We start from the raw sequence: 16510 nt of genomic DNA on the forward strand, positions 1-16510 counted from the left end.
TGTGAACACAAAATTTCTCTCCATCTGACGATTACTGAACTTTTTTTTTCTTTTGTGAAAAGCCATTTTTGTTGTTGCTTTTCTGTGTTCCTTCTTTTCAAATAAATCAAGCTAAGGTTTGTTCTGGTCTAAAAAAATAATCTTGTGTCACCTTTACCGTTCTCTCCCAGTGCAGCTGCAGAAATCGTCAGACATTGGCCGTCACAGTCTGGTGTATCTAGGAGAGATTGGACATGGCTGGTTTGGAAGGGTAAGACCTGCTTCTCTATATTTTTACAATACGTACAATCAGTTTCTGATTTAGTTCTTTTCAATAACTAAAAGGTGCACAGGTCTCTTAATGTGGGACTGAATGAATGCTTGCTTCAGCTGTCCCTTTCTCGGTTTTTCTCAGGTTGTGTTGGCTGAGGTCAGCACGGGCGTCCCCACCACCAAGGTAGTGGTGAAGGAACTGAATGCCAGTGCCAGCATTCAGGACCAGATCAAATTTCTGGAAGAGGCGCAGCCATATTGGTCAGTACACTAAACATCTTTATGATGCAAAGCATAGCAAGAAAACTACCTCAGAGCATATTCAAATCATTCAGTTTGTGTGTGGTTGTTTTAATATTTCAAACTTTCTTCCTCTTCAGGACTCTCCAGCATCCCGCTCTCCTGCAGTGCCTTGCTCAGTGTTCAGAGGTCACTCCGTATCTGCTGGTCATGGAGTTTTGCCCTCTGGTACAACTTCATTTGGATGATTGCGTCTTATATTCATGCTCAAATCAACATAAATTCCCTTTTTCTCCTCTCAGGGTGATCTCAAAAATTACCTCTGCAGTTGTCAGGCGACTGATTCTGAGACTCCTGATACTTTGATCCTCCAGAAGATGGCGTGTGACATAGCTTCAGGGCTCCATCACCTTCACAAATACAACTTCATTCACAGGTATCTTAAACCAGTCCCCATTTTTCATTTCATGTTTAAAAAAAGGAAGCATCCACCCAAATGGACTGTGTGCCACCTTTTGGTCTTTTCCTGCAACAACATCCTGCTGCTGCCTGAGTATCTGACACACTCCAGCATCAGTGATTTTGTTGCTGGTGGAGAATCCCTCTCACTTCCACATGGTGGCAGCACCTGGACTCAGTAAACTGAGAGGTATTTGTGTGTTCTCACACAATCATAAACAGTAAAAAGATGCACAACATTGATAATCTGTTTATTACTTGCTTTATTTTAATTATATAAATGAATTCCACAAAATAATTAGATGTTTTATGACTGACATACAGTAATATATTGACAGCCACCATCTAAATGCTGATGAAACTAACAAAAACAAGATGGTAATGCGTGGTCACATGACTAAATAAAGTTTTTTTTTTTTTTTTTTGCCATAACAGTGACCTGGCATTGCGAAACTGTCTGCTAACATCAGAAATGTCTGTCAAGATTGGGGACTATTCCCTTTCCCACAGCCGATACAAGGTATGCATTTTAACAATGTCACCGCTTCAACAAAATGCTGCCATAGCTTTAGATCGTATTTGTATTTCCTGAGGGTGACTACTACATAACACAAGACCAGATTTGGGTGCCTCTGCGCTGGATTGCTCCAGAACTCATTGATGAGGTCCATGGAAACCTGCTGGTTGTTGATCAAACCAAGAGTAGTAATATTTGGTGAGACGTATATGAATACACATTGGAAATAACTCAGAACATTTGTTTACTAAGCAATCTGTCACATGAGACACGGTGAACTTCCTTTGCTTTATGCAGGTCATTAGGTGTGACCTTCTGGGAACTGTTTGAGCTGGGAAACCAGCCATACAGACAATACTCTGACAGACAAGTGCTGACTCATGCTGTGAAGGAACAGCAGCTCAAACTCCCCAAACCCCAACTCCAGCTTCCTTTGGATGACCACTGGTGAGACATTTAACTACTCAGAGAAAAACTGGGCCAAAGGAGCACCAACTGAATATTGAGTACTGTACATGCTCATACTTTTCAGTTTGCCAACATTTCTAAAATTCTTTTATTTTTTGGTCTTAATTGATATTCTAATTTTCCGAGATACTGAATTCGGGATTTTGTGATTTTCATTAGTTGTCAGTAACAATCATCAAAATTAAAGAAATAAACATTTGAAATAAATCAGTCTGTGTGTAAGGACTGAATAAAATGCACAAGTTTCACTTTTCAAATAGAATGACTGAAATAAATCAACTTTGTCATTATATATTTTAGTAATATGACCAGCACCTGTACATTAGGGTTTATTAGAGCTGCAAGTGTAACTGACCAATTAGTGACCAATTCCTGTTTTAATGATTATTTTATTCAGCGCGTGTTGTGTCAGTTCACTCTGGCTATACACCTCTTTGCAAGCAGAAGCAGATGATCAATACGATTTCTGTTCTTTCTGACCTCTTCACTATCAACCAGCATTTAATCAACTAAATTAACTTTACCTGGAAACTTACCAAATAGTGTTTGGATCTCTTAACTTTTACACCAACACACTAAGAGGATCCTCTGTGTCAGCATCTGCACTGCAACTTTTTTATTCGCTTGGTTACTGACTAGAACAATAAATGTGTCAGGAGATGCTATCAAGTGCTGACTTTTAAATGCTTTTAAAGTTGCTTTGTAGTTCTACTAGATGCCTTTTTAACTTTTTCCACCCACAAACTACTGCTACTTTATTTTTTTCATGCTCTTTCCAGGTATGAGGTTATGCAGTTTTGCTGGCTGCAGCCGGAGCTCAGACCCAGCAGTGAAGAAGTACACCTTCTGGTCACACACTTGTGTGGCAAATGCTCTACTGAAGTCAAGGAAGACTTTACGCAACACTGGAATACCTTGAGGCCAAACTTGCTTGTCAGCACATTGCATACAGCTTCATCCAAAGCCCTGGTTCTGACCCCCACACCCACCTCAGCTGACCTCTCCAGTGCAGAGCAAACTCAGGCAGTAGAGCTGGCCTCCTCTGCTCCATCCTGCTTCCCTCTCCTGGAGCACTTCTCAGACAGCTTTCACTCTGACACGGGGGATGACCTACTGACCGTCACAGAGACAAGCCATGGTCTCAAATTTGAGTACAAATGGGAGCAGGCTCGTTCTGAACAGCCATACTGCACCTCTTCTGCAAGTGCGCCACTTGGCCAGGAGAACACACATTACCAAGATATATATTATTCAAATGCAGGAAGACCCACAAGGGGCGGCAAGACTATCAGTCTGACTTTAAATATGTCCCCACCCTATTATGAACCTGAACATGTAAGCGTTGTCCCAGTGCTGAGCGCCCACAGCCCCTCAGTGAGCAGTGAGTACTACATTCGTATAGAAGAACCAGTCCTGAGTAACATTAAGCTGGATGATGGGGTTGGAGGCTACAGCTCCCGACTGGAAACCACTAAGGCAGAGCCTTGCGTTTACTGGTCCACTGCTGACAACACATCAATTGACTCTGACTCCAGTCCCACCCTCCAAAAAACCATGCAGCTACTACTGAGCCATTCATCAAGTAACAGTCCTGTAGAGTTTGGCCACTTGCACAATGACCCCCTAACTGAACGCAGTAAACCAGACTACTGCAAACATTCAGCAGAATGCAAGACACACAAGTTGTCCTGCTCACCTGATCTGGAGACTTCATTAGAGTCACAAACACACCTTTTGCATCCACAGTGCAAATTGGAAAACCAACACAATTTATCCCGAACTATCAGCAGCCCCAGTTTAGGGTTCTGTGATCCTTACCTTGAAAAAAACTTAGTTAAGGAAAGCTGCCATAGTAAGGCAGGTAATCTCAGAAACACCCTTCCTATTGTTAACCCTGGTAAGAAAGATGCAGAAACGGGTGGTTCCCTACTGTCGGGTCGATGGAGAAGTGGTGAGATTATGAATGACTTGTTTTCTGATGGAGAGGCCACAAACTGGATCTCAAACCACTCAGCAAACAACAACAGCCTGAGCTGTGAGTGCAGGCAGAGAGGCAATGAAAAGGACACTTATCTGAATGCTACAGATTTATGGTCTTTAACCAAGGCCACCACGAGAACCTTCGGAAGCTCTAAACTTTGCGGCAGCACTGAGGGCAGTGGTGGCAACTCTGATTGGAGCCCGTCTTTGGAGCCTGTTAGTTCTGGCTTATACTTTCACTTGTGCCAAAAAGAAAAAGCTGCAACTCAAAGAGACACGTGTGCAAACTTCGATTACTTGCAAAGCACCAACCTTCTCCCCAATGTTACCGAGGTTGGAAACATGGAAGGTAACTATGAAAGGCAGTTGGTGGCCAACCGAGAGAGTGACTACAGTGAAGCTGATGATGACATCTCAGATATTACATCAGGAGTTTTTACTGACTTTAATCTTGACTTGAGCGAGGCCGAGGAAGAAGATTTTAGCCCAACGAAAACTCAAGAGAAGGTTCCTGAATCTGTGGATGCTATTAATCTATTTTCATCAGCGGCAAGCTCCTGTGACCAGGCCTTCAGTCCCGATGCCTTCAATAACCCTATCTTGCCAAAATCTCTGGATAGTGGCTATGACACAGAAAACAATGAATCTCCATTGTTTATCTTCAAAGAGCTTGGAGATTCCCCGAGTGTTGAGAATTGCCCGAGGCTTGGTGGAGAATCGGAAATTGCTCTGCAGGTTGGTTTGGGGCAGGGAGTCTGCACTTCCGCAAGCACCTTGGATGTGCATGTAAGAAACCTGCTTAACAAGATACCGTACAGGGCCTCCGCTTACTTCTCTGACTATGATGCAGAGAACGAGAGGAGTCCCATAGAGGAAGACCGTAAGTTCCTCATGGGTTCAGGTGACCATCATTGGCCTGCTATTTTGAGCTATGTTGTAAATGGTTCTGTTGAAAGAAAAGTCAAGAACGAGAACAGTTTTTCAAATCTGAAGCACATTCAAAGTCGTGTTTTGGCGAATCTCTCAGAAGCTGATCCTAATTTACCTCACATTTTCTTCACCCCTGGGTTGTCCATGCTGTCACCGTTTCCTCCACAGATGGGTGGGTGCCTGACCAAAGAGTCTGCCCCGGCAGAAGATGATCCTGGTTTGGAGACGGAGCATTCAGCAGAAGAGCCTGCATCAGAGCTTAGCTCCTCCTCTGGGTCAGAATCCTCCATGGCTGTCAAACAAGACTCTTCCAAAAATGAAAAAAGGAGCAGGGGAGCAGAAGGCTGCTCCTCCGCTCATTCACTGGAGTGTGGTTGCAACATAAAGGACTGTAGAGAGGACCCCTGTCAAGAAAATGAAAATGGCGGTGGATCCCCTGAAGATGAAGAAGTGAATGATTACAGCCATGTCCAAAAAGACCTAGAGGACACAACAGAGCGTGTGAGAATCAATGAGGAAGAGTTTGAGGACATAGATGCAGATGAGAATGATAGCTTATGTGAAGAATCTAATATTCCTCAAAAACTTCCCAATTCTTCGCCACCATTGGAACTTTGTGGCGAAGATGTAAGAGCTCCGCTCGAAGAGGCAGAGGATGAAGATGATTCAGACGAAAGTGAGTCTGATGAGGATCTGAGAACGTATAAGGTCCAAGAAGACAGCGAGGAGAGTGAGGAGGATTTCACCACAGTGCCAGTTGTAGTAAGTGACTGCAGCAGGGCGAGGAACCTCCGCGGCCTTCTGAAGACGCCCACCCTGCTTACCCATTCCTTCTGTGATGAGTTGGAGAGGAAGAAAAAGGCTGTGTCCTTTTTTGATGATGTCACAGTGTTCTTTTTTGACCAGGTATGTAACGACATGTTAAAATTTTACAAACTCTTGAATCAGTTTATATACCTCTCGATGATTTTCAGGAAAGCCCCACAGGAGAGTTGGCGGAGAATTCATTCTCCACAGAAAGAGAGCCCAGTGAGGAGGAACCTTCAGACTCTGAGCTCAAAGCTGAGTCCTGTGACACTCACTGTGTTTCGAACCAAACAGACGGAAACAACTCTGAAAACGGTGAGAACACAGAATGCTATCCTCGGTTGTGTAGACATGATTGACGTTGTCCTTGATTCTCTGAATACATTCAGGTGGGAGTTATAAATGGGAAGATAACCACTCCATTGAGTTCTGTCCATCCTCACTTCCAACCACCCGGGACCCAGAATCCTCTCCCACCTTTGTCCTCCACGCAGGTGAAGTTCCCAAACCTATCTCTGTGCCACTCAACCGTGCCACGGTCTCACGCTTCTCCATCACACACGTGTCTGACACCAATGTGGGCCCAGAAACAGGTCGGTATGAACATGATTTGAACTGCTTGGTAATCTACTTTACATCTGATGAGTCGTTAACTCAGATTTGGACAGGTTAAAAAAATCTATGATCACTGGAAAGTGTTTAATATTTTGACCAATTTCAATGACTTGTGTCTAACAGGAAACAACGAAGATAATCCAGACGAACGAGAAGCCAGTTAAATTATTTCTCAACACGGAGAACCCTCGTCATTCTAAATGATTTATAGTTTTATTTTTTTATTATCGTTTGCCACATCTGCCCTAGTGACCCTTTATGAGACAGTGCCTCATATTTTTGTCCTGAATGATTTTCACCCACTTTTTTTTACTTTCACAGAGAAAGGGGGGAAACAGCAAGATCATCAACCTCAGAAAGCTCAGTTATGTTTGCAAAAATGGAATGTGATGTTTTGCACCAGTCTCTCTGAAGAACTATGCAGTTCTTTTTTCAGATGTAAAATTATTTGCGGTATTTCAGGCAACTTAAGACATTCATCAATCATACATTTTGATGGTTAAACTTAGAGGTGCTTCACTGAACAAAATTTCTTGATGATTTCTGATCGAGTTTTTCATGCAGGCTGAACATGAAAACTGTCCTCTACACCTGTCTCCTGCAACACGTTCTGACAGAAAATAGACGGTGAGACAGTGAAATACACTGACAGCTCTACATCACATAACCTTCACAGACTCCCCAGTCCTGACTCACAACAGGTAATGCTATCGTTAACATCCAGGAATGTAAAAGCTAAAATTCCTCCAGGCTTGTGTTATTTATGGAAAAAAAACATCCACATTGGAAGTCAGTGGTAGAGCGGTGTTGCCGTTATCCAATCTGGGGCGAGATGTCCAAATATCAGGAAATATCAGGCCCGCAGAGCGGCAGCACTTGTCGGTGCTGAAACCAGGAATTGTGGGCTTTTTTGCCCTGAGTATGGCTTGCAAGGCATCAATTCATACCGGAGACCACTGCAAACATATTGATTAAACAAGTTTCCCTCTTTAATTTGTGCCATAAATTCAAGTCATTTATTAATCACATTGATTCTCTGTGTTACTTGGATACAGGAAATTTAATCACCACGAATCTTGGTTTACAGTGTACTTATTTGTTGTCTATCCTGGGTAAAAAAAAAGCTGCTTGTGTTCATGCTGTTAGCGTGTTAGTTTGTCAAATTAAAATGTTTTGACAAAATTTACTCAGCAGAATGCCTTAACTTATAAGTCACACATGTTGAATGTCATTTATCTTTATGCATCCAAAAGCACTTCATATACAATGTATTTTACATGTGATGAAGGCTCAAGCCGGAAATGTATGGACTACAAAATGTATAGAAAAGAAAAGGCAAATTGTATGAATCTTCTATCAACATGTAGCAGGTAGCTCGACTTGAATTCCTTCTGCTGTAGACACACCTTCCTTTCTCTATAGTTCTGTAGCTCTGATTGCGAATGCCTTTCCTTCTCACCTTGCCCTTTATGTTGCACAAGACAAGAAAATATTGTTGGCATTTTTTGTGAGCATTTTGAACCAACCCAGGATGGCCATCTCTGAAGATTGCCTAAGAATTACAGAGAAGCCTGTTGGTTTGAGCGGCAGATGCCTTCGGAGAAGCTGAGATGGTACTTATGACATCATTTCTTTTTCCATTCACTGTTGTACTATCCAACCCTCCCAACAGTAAATAAATCAAAGTATCTTTTCCTCCTCTTGTATTTGTGATATATTTGCCTAAATCAATGACAACATTTCTTCAGACATTCAAATATTATAGCACAACACATAAACGTATGATAATGGTGCATGTTTAAATTTATTTTTGACTAGATAATTCATAAGCATGGCATCTCAGTACAGATATAATACAAACAAGGGTGAAGATGAGAGATAAAGATGACAGATATGCACTCAAAAAGTGTAAAAACAAGAACCTAAGATTAAAACTTTAGGATAATTTCATTCTGAGTTAATGACTCATCTGTAAAATAAAATGAAACTTTCCACCTGACAAGAGTGTAAACAAACATGTCAGCTCCCAGTTTGTGTCCCAGATGAGTGTGCTGTGTAATACTGAGAATAAATGATTTAAAAAAAATAATACTGTACCTTATTTGAAAAGCTAACACGCCCTTTAAAGCTAACCATTAAAACAAAGATAAAGAAAAGCCCCGTTACATATGCACCTTCTAGGCATCTTGTCAGACTAGATATAACTGGAATTCAAACAAACAGAAAAATTTGCTAAATTTTGGTAAATGTCTGGAGTGGCAACTATGCTGAAGCTTGTTTAAGCAAAAAAAAAAAAAAAAAAAAAGATCAGAAGAAAACGGAGAAATTCCATAAATATTTTTTGGATTATATATATAAAAAAAACTTTACTGAAAGTTCCTTTAAAACAAATTTCTGAACAAAAACAGCTTTATAAAACAAAAACACACTGAAGGCACAGTTCCCACATTAAAATCTGGGTATACTGTATTACAACCTCTAAACATTTATAGTAGAGAGACAAAACATCTGGTTAGAGTTATGATGTCAAGTCTCAAACTATTACTGTGCCTTTATTCTTAGGTAACGTGAATAATTCTCAACATTTACAGTGAATGATATGAAAGAAAAAACAAAACTAACTAAGCCTATAGTAGAAGTGCAGGTAAATGTCGACACTAGTTTAACTTCTTATGCATATCTGATCCTGGAAATTTGTAAGTTGCTAATAAACCTATTGTCATGGTTGTTCTTGAATGTTCGATCGTGGTGAAAACTGATTCGGAAAAAAATTCAAGTCTTTGTAAATTTCCTAAATTCTCGGTTATGCTAACTTGTTCAGTGAGATCACCCCGGCTCCCGTCAATCGCACCTCTGGGGTTTCCTGTAATAAGAGAAAATGCCAGTGACAGCCAGTGTTTTAGAAAAGCACAACCAGAGAGTGAAGAAAAGGGGACAGCAGGCTGCTAGTAGTAGATTGGAGCAGATCGGTCATCAGTGAAGGTGGGCCGGAGGAAGACCTCTAGTAAGCGGTCACTGTGGGGAGAGGAAGGATGAGACAAGGGACACTTTGTTAGCAGCAACACTAAACCAAATATCTCTATACACACAAAGTTTCATTTTATTCCCAAACCTTTCAAACCGTAATCGAAGGGGGAAAAATAGGGAAAGCATGAGATGAGTAAAACAAGTGAAAATAAACAACTTATAATATGTTGCAAGCAGGGTTAGTATGATATCTTTTCATTCATTTTCATTCTAGCTTTTTTTAAAAGAAGGGCTAGATTGTGCAAATCAAATCATCCAACAGCAGCCAGTGAAAACAGAGTCAGGCATTAACAAAGAGGAGAAAAGAGGTGATTGATTGGTTGGTTGGTTGGTGAGGAGGCAATGGAGACTGGTGACTTACGGAGGTCCTGTTCCCTCAGAACCGGGATAATTCTGGACCCAAACTGGAAGGTAAAGAGAACCTTTGGGTTTGAATGGCTCATACTTCAGATCATGCATGGGTCACAATTTGTAAGGACACATGTTAGTCTGATGCAAGACAAACATAAATAATAACTCAAAGCAAAGAATGCAAAACGGGAGTGCACGCTTCATGCTCAACATGCCCAAATCTGAATTTTGTACACATCTTACTGAAAATAATAATAATAAAAAAAAAATGTTATGCCTGATAGAATTAATAATCCAAATTCAACTATTCTCACACACACACACACACACACACACACACATGCAAGAAAAGTTCACATACACTCACTGAACACAACATGAACCATCTGACCTCTACCATGAAGAAAGCCAAATCTGATTTCTGTCTGCAGAAAACTACAAAAAGCTTAAAGTCACACTCAGCAGTTTTGCTTGCTTTCACCACCCCCTGGTGTCTGTTGATTCTCTGTGGTTAAACCGAAAACAAAACTCATCTCCTTGGTGTGCGTTCATCTTTTTAACACCTTGATTTAATTGCTGAACTGTCTCCCAGCCTTCAGTAGTGTCTACAGGAGTGATTCATCACTAAACAAAACAAATCAGCTGTGTTCACGACCTAAAACATGCAGAAAACATGCTGGAAGCAGACTGCAGCGCCAGGTTTGTCAGCTCCATTTTTTATAAGTCCAACAGATGTTGCTACGGCAGTCTGAAGTTGCAAGTGTGATACTCTAGCCACAGAGGCTGTTGGGGATCTGAGTGCCATTTCATTAACCCTGTAAAGAGTCCTTTCAGCACACATTGGCTCAAGAAAATGATTTAAACATATGAAAAGTTACACAGTATCCCTAAAGTTCATCCAAAGAAAATTCAAAAGGAAATCACATCTTTTAATGGTAATTATGAAACAGACAAGCTGCCACCCTGTGCAGATGAACTACTTCTATGGACACTTAGTTTTTTTTTTCTTTGAACCTCTAAATGCTCTCTTGCAAAACCCTAGAAAAGAGCAGCCTAGCATTTTACCATGCCCACCACACTTACCATCTACTGCTTATTAGTTAAATGTGATCCCATTTGTATTCTGAGGTCCATAGCACGCTGATGTTTAGATCCAAACAAATCATCAGGTTCTGACAGATCTAATCCTTTTGTTCTCAATTTGGCAGCAGACTTCATAGCAGAACCGCTGACTCATTATTAATCGTACCCTTCCCAGTAACGAAATTCCTAATATTTGGAAGTCTGCTTTTATTTTTCCTTACGTGAAGGGAGAGGACCTTTCTATTGTCACCAATTACAGACCAATTTCTAAAATGTGTTCAAGCTAAGGTCCTGGAAAGAGTTGTACGTGAGCAACATAGGTTCACACTGCAGGCCTTAATGCTCAATATCAATTTTTGGAGTTACACTTAACTGAAATAAAATATCAAACACTCTCCACTGTGAACAGTTCATGGCCCCAAAGCAACACACATGTGCAGAAGAGGACAAGCAGTCACACACAGTGGAGTGGGAACCCGGAGAGGTGGAGCTGTGATGCGAAAGCCTTCAGTGACATTTCTGATCGTGCCTGTCACGTCTCCCAGTTTGGAAACTGTTTTAAAAACTTTAAACTACCGTATTGACCCAAATATAGGACGCGCCGAGTATAAGGCGATCCTCCTTTCCAAGACCAATCTTCAGGAAAAGACCAAAAAAAAAAACATTGCTTTTAAATAAACTTTTTATAAGATTTGACAACAAAAATACTATTTTATTGCAAACTATCAGAACTTTGCTGACATGTGAAATCAAAAGTCAAATGAGGCTTTTATTCAGACACCCTCTGCCTAGCTGTACTCACTCACTCATGCTGCTGCGGGGTGTACCACCAGATCGCTTAACCTGCCGGCTCCTCCCAAACGTCATCCTCACTGCCATCCAATACAACCATGCATGCAAATGTTTGACGCCTCTGCTGAACTGACCATGGCCATGACTCTGTCATACTGTGTTAACTTGCCCCACTTTCGTTCCAGTCTGCCCCAGACCTCCGTCTCCATTTTTTTTTCCTGTTGTGAACATACGGCATGGTGCCCTCGGCTGTTACGGGTGTGTAATGACCCCACACACATATCAGCATGTGTAAATGCTTAGACCCCGAATATAAGATGACCCCACATTTAAAAATTATTTTCAATGAAAAAAAAACAAAAAAACTGTCTTATATTCGGGTCAATATAGTATTTTACTCCATGTTCCCACTTCCTTCCCGAATTATTAGTCACTGAAAATGTTCTGGTGATAAACTCATTGACGGAGACCAGAAGATGACCAGGGATGCTTTGCTCCAGTAGCACCTCCCCACTCTCATGCTCTTCTGTATGAATTCCAAAACTTGACAGGATGTCCAGACCGACCGCTGAATCCTTCTGTCAGCACGTCTCCTCAGGAACGTCCACACAAGACACTCACCTCTACTGACACACGAGGCAGATTTAATGAGACATGACCATTAAGACCACACTCTCAAAAGGCATCAGATAGGAATCAGTACCACATTTGAAAGTGACCAGTCAGATTTTTTAAAAAATCGGACCCGTGCTGTTCAGACGGTCACAAAAAATTAGATATGGGTTGCATGTGGGGAAAAATTAGGACTTGTGCTTTTGCCTGCAGTGTGAACGTAGCCTAAAAGACTTCTTAGACGCAAACAATATTTTGTCATCACATCAATCAGGGTTTTGTAAAAACAGCATCATTACTGCAGCTACAAATGCTGTTAATTAGGTAAATATGGCCTTAAGCCTGATTTATACTTCTCCGTGAGCTTCACAGAGAGGCGCACACGGAGTTTCGGCTGATGCATCAGCGTCAGCCTGAGGAAGCCTGCAGCCGCCGGCGAAACGTAGCGACAAAACAGGTAAACAAAACTGTTTCTGTGTTTTAAAAAGAACGACAGCATGGAATTAGAACCACGACACAGCAAGAACACACCTAAGGTGTTTATATATTTCAGAGATTTTGTAACGCAGACAAATTTGTCCTTCATTCTCCTCCATCTTTTCATGCGGTCGCTACATCCAAACCCACTTTTACAGTTGTTTCAGTCCACGTTGGCTTCGTATTTTGTACTCCTTCACTAACGGGTGAATAAATGTTATTTTCTGACTTTTTCCACGATGCGTTCTTCAAGCTGTTCTGGGTCTGCTGCTATATACCTGTTTACTTTCTAACGGTGCTACAGTGGTGCTGGTGACGGATATACAGGAAGCGGCGTCCTGACCAATCACAAGCTTGCATTCTCAGTCACTTTCGATGGATGTTTAAAATTTTGGGCATGTCTACATCACCCTCTGTGAGCCCGTTGGGAGAGCCCTTGCGCCGACGCATAATGGCGTTGCGTGTCTCCGCACCGACGCAGACGGAGAAGTATAAATCAGGCTTGGACAGTAGAAGGTACTGTGCTGCATTATTTATTGATCTATCAAAGGCGTCTTACTTCGTAGACTGTGTCGTCTTAGCAAATAGACTTTGTAACATTGGCCAGTCTGAAGGTAAAGTTTCATTTGTGAATTATCTTGAACATAATGTAGTTAGCTTTCTGGCTATCTGTCTTCCCTAGTACTGGTGTTGAAAAGTGTACACCAGGTCTCCATACTAGGAACTCTTCTTTTATTCACATCAACAAGATTGGTGATGAGGCATCAAATGCTGTTAATTTACATGCGGATGACACTGTCATTTACAGGTGCTCGTCATAAAATAATGTCATGTCAAAGTGGATTTCAGTGGTTCCATTCATAAAGTGAAACTAACATTCATTACACACGGACTGTAGGAGCCATTATTGTTTTGGTTTAGATTACATTATGGTCTAAGTTTATTTTGATAATGTTTTATGTACATTTCAGTTTATTGCACTATGGTTTGTATTTCCTTTAACCACTGGTGGCACTGCGGAGGTGTTGAGGCTGCAGTGCACTGGCGTTTTGTGGGTGACGGGAGGTCACACGGTTTTTACCGCTTCGTATGGTTTCATATGCCACATCTAATTTGCCGTTTTAATTTTCATCATTTACATAAACCTGGACAAGAAATAGCCATTCTGGACCCAGCTTGTGATCGTCAACATATTCAATAAATGGGACAATAAGCCCAAACCCGCTTTCTGCCTGGACAATATTGTTGAAGCGAGTCATTGCCTCCACCCGCACCCGAGGGTGACTAAAAGAGGGACTTGATAGTCACTACACGGACTGATTTATTTCAAATGTTAATTTCTTTAATTTTGATGATAATAACTGACAATGAAAATCCCAAATTCAGTATCTCAGAAAATTTAATATCAATTATGACCGAAGCAAACAAGGAATTTTGGAAATGTTGGCCAGCTGACAAGTAGGAATATGAAAAGTATGAGCATGCATACACGCATACAATATTTAGCTGGGGCTCCCTTGGTCTGGATTATTACAGCAATGCGGTGTGGCGTGGAGTCGATCGGTCTGTGGCACAGCTCAGGTGTTATGAGAGCCCATGTTGCTCTGACAGTGGCCTTTCAGCTCTTCTGAATTGTTGGGTCTGGTGTATTGCATCTTTCTCTTCACAATACCCCATAGATTTTCTATGGGGTTAAGGTCAGTTGAATTTTCAGGCCAGTCAAGAAGAGCGATACCATAGTCCTTAAACCAGGTACTGGTAGCTTATGTGCAGGTTGCAAGTCCTGTTGGAAAATGAAATCTGCATCTCCATGAAGTCGGTCAGCAGCAGGAAGCATGAACTGCTCTAAAACGTCCTGGTAGACGGCTGCATTGATCTTGGACCTCAGAAAACACCATGAAGCAACGCCAGCAGATGAGATGGCACCCCAGACCATCGCTGACCTCAAGCAACGTGGATTATGTGTCTCTCCTCTCTTCCATCAGACTCTGGGACCTTTCCTCCAAAGGAAATGCAAAATTGTCATCAGAGAACATAGCTGCCACTCAGCAGCAGTCCATTCCTTTTTGTCTTTAGCGCAGACGAGATGCTTCTGACAATGTCTCTTGTTCAACTGTGGCTTGACACAAGGAATTGCAGCAGCTGAAACCATGCCTTGTGTCTGTGAGTGGTGGTTCTTGAAGCACTGACTCTAGCTGCAGTCCACTCGTTGTGAAGCTCCTCCACATTTCTGAATGAGTTTTTTTTCACAGTTCTCTCCAGGGTGCAGTTATCCCTGATGATTGTATTTTTCTACCACATCTTGCCTTTCCCATCATCTCTCTATTAACTCACTCACTGCCAATGCCGACTAAAGTCGTCATTTGCATTATTTCACTCTGTGGGCGTCGGAACGAGCCCCCGCACTGAGAGAACAAACATCTCAGCTCTAAAGCCGATCTTCATCCGCATACGTCACACGTCACGTGATCAGGAAGCAGAAAATCCATGTGTTAGATCGTTTTGGGCCGCTGCTGTAAAAAAAATGAGGAGCGAACCAGAAAAGCTTCTGCAGATCACAATTCAACAACGGATTACGAAAGAACGGATAACGCTCGAAACGCGCGGATTCTTCCTGATGTAAGAGGTGACTCTCTGCTTTGTTTTGATAGTTTTGGCGTCAACATCATCCTAGCATGCAACGTTCTGCGACTCTTAAAAAAACAGTAAAAACGGTGAGAAACACTGGCAGCGAAAGGCTTTAGCGATCAGGAAACGGCTGGCAGCGAATGAGTTAATGTACTTGGACACAGAGCTCTGTGAACAGTCAACCCCTTTAGCCATGACTGTTTGGTGTCAGTGGTCATCTTTTGGATGACTGTCAGGTCAGCAATCTTCCCTGTGATTGTGTAGCCTACAGAACTAGACTGAGAGACCATTTAAAGGCTTTTGTATCTAGTTAGATTGAACTAGCTGATTGGATTGTGACACCAGGAGTCTTTAATATTGAACCTTTTAACAATATTCTAATATTCTGAGATACTGAATTTGGGATTTTCATTAGTTATCAGTTATAATTAAAGAAATAAACATTTGAAATATATCAGTCTGTGTGTAAATAATTAACGTAATGTGAAAGTTTCACTTTTTAAAATTACTGAAATAAATCAACTTTGCCATGATATTCTAACTTTATGACCAGCACCAGCACTGTTCACCCCCACCAATACTCAAACTGGAATTTCTACAGGCAGCTTTCAAGGTAGCCCAGTCTCATTTGTTCAATCAAAAATTGGTATTGAGTGTGGAAAAGTCCAAATTCATGTTATTTTTAAAGGGTAGGAAAATCACAACCAACCTTTCAATGATCTCAAATGTTCCTGGAGCTCATATAGAAATTGTTGCATTTAATAAGCGTATCTAGAATAATTGATCACAGCCTTTCATTTCAATTACATATAGAGAACCCTACCAAAAAGCAGACTTTTATTTTTTACTACCAGAATAAATGACCTCTTCTCTCTGATAGCAAGGACAAATCTCATCTCTGCAACCTTTCTACCTTTCCTAAATTGTGTTGATTCACATTATTCAGCTGCACCCGATAGCTAGAAACACCTGAACTAATTGTATCACAGTTCACTACGTTTTATCACTGATTCTGGTCATCTGCTGTCTCTTAGCGCTCTTTTTATTCTCAAAGGTTTAATCGTTGGCTGTCTTCTGTCAATAAGTCTCTTCTTGGTCTGACCCCTTTTATCAGACTATACAATTTCAAAATGGTCTAAACCGTCCAGGTCTTCGTTCTAGTGCTGCCTCCAAATGTCCATCTCAGAAAAAACTAAAGGTATTCTGATTTCATTATTACGCAATCTATTAAAAGATTTCAAAAACAACAACCCAGATAAAGGCAACTCCCTC

General features: G+C 41.4%; 2 protein-coding genes across 11 annotated transcripts in view; one reads left to right on the forward strand and one right to left on the reverse strand.

Annotated features, from left to right (window-relative positions):
• LOC107378275 (serine/threonine-protein kinase LMTK1) overlaps positions 1-7963 on the forward strand; it is a 57355-nt gene extending 49392 nt beyond the window's left edge. For 6 of the 9 annotated variants that reach the window (XM_015948384.2, XM_070551317.1, XM_070551318.1 and 3 more), the window contains 10 exons: positions 171-250; positions 395-513; positions 633-720; positions 795-928; positions 1387-1471; positions 1545-1666; positions 1766-1915; positions 2716-5752; positions 5821-5968; positions 6043-7963. In XM_015948384.2, the coding sequence (XP_015803870.1) occupies positions 171-250; positions 395-513; positions 633-720; positions 795-928; positions 1387-1471; positions 1545-1666; positions 1766-1915; positions 2716-5752; positions 5821-5968; positions 6043-6326 (4247 nt within the window). In that variant the 3' untranslated portion in view covers positions 6327-7963. The remainder of the gene's footprint in view (positions 1-170; positions 251-394; positions 514-632; positions 721-794; positions 929-1386; positions 1472-1544; positions 1667-1765; positions 1916-2715; positions 5753-5820; positions 5969-6042) is intronic. The other 3 variants (XM_015948390.2, XM_015948385.2, XM_015948389.2) reach the window with 3 other exon arrangements.
• Positions 7964-8053: 90 nt separating this feature from the next.
• The window catches only part of LOC107378276 (BAR/IMD domain-containing adapter protein 2), a 131777-nt gene continuing 123320 nt past the window's right edge, over positions 8054-16510 (reverse strand). The window contains exons 14-15 of one of the 2 annotated variants that reach the window (XM_070551325.1): positions 9657-9699; positions 8054-9283 (exon numbers count right to left, since the gene is read on the reverse strand). In XM_070551325.1, coding sequence (XP_070407426.1) covers positions 9672-9699 — 28 coding nt within the window. In that variant the 3' untranslated portion in view covers positions 8054-9283; positions 9657-9671. The remainder of the gene's footprint in view (positions 9284-9656; positions 9700-16510) is intronic. The other variant, XM_070551323.1, reaches the window with a different exon arrangement.

The sequence above is a fragment of the Nothobranchius furzeri genome, chromosome 5, assembly GCF_043380555.1.
Source record: "Nothobranchius furzeri strain GRZ-AD chromosome 5, NfurGRZ-RIMD1, whole genome shotgun sequence".
Classification (NCBI taxonomy): domain Eukaryota; kingdom Metazoa; phylum Chordata; class Actinopteri; order Cyprinodontiformes; family Nothobranchiidae; genus Nothobranchius; species Nothobranchius furzeri.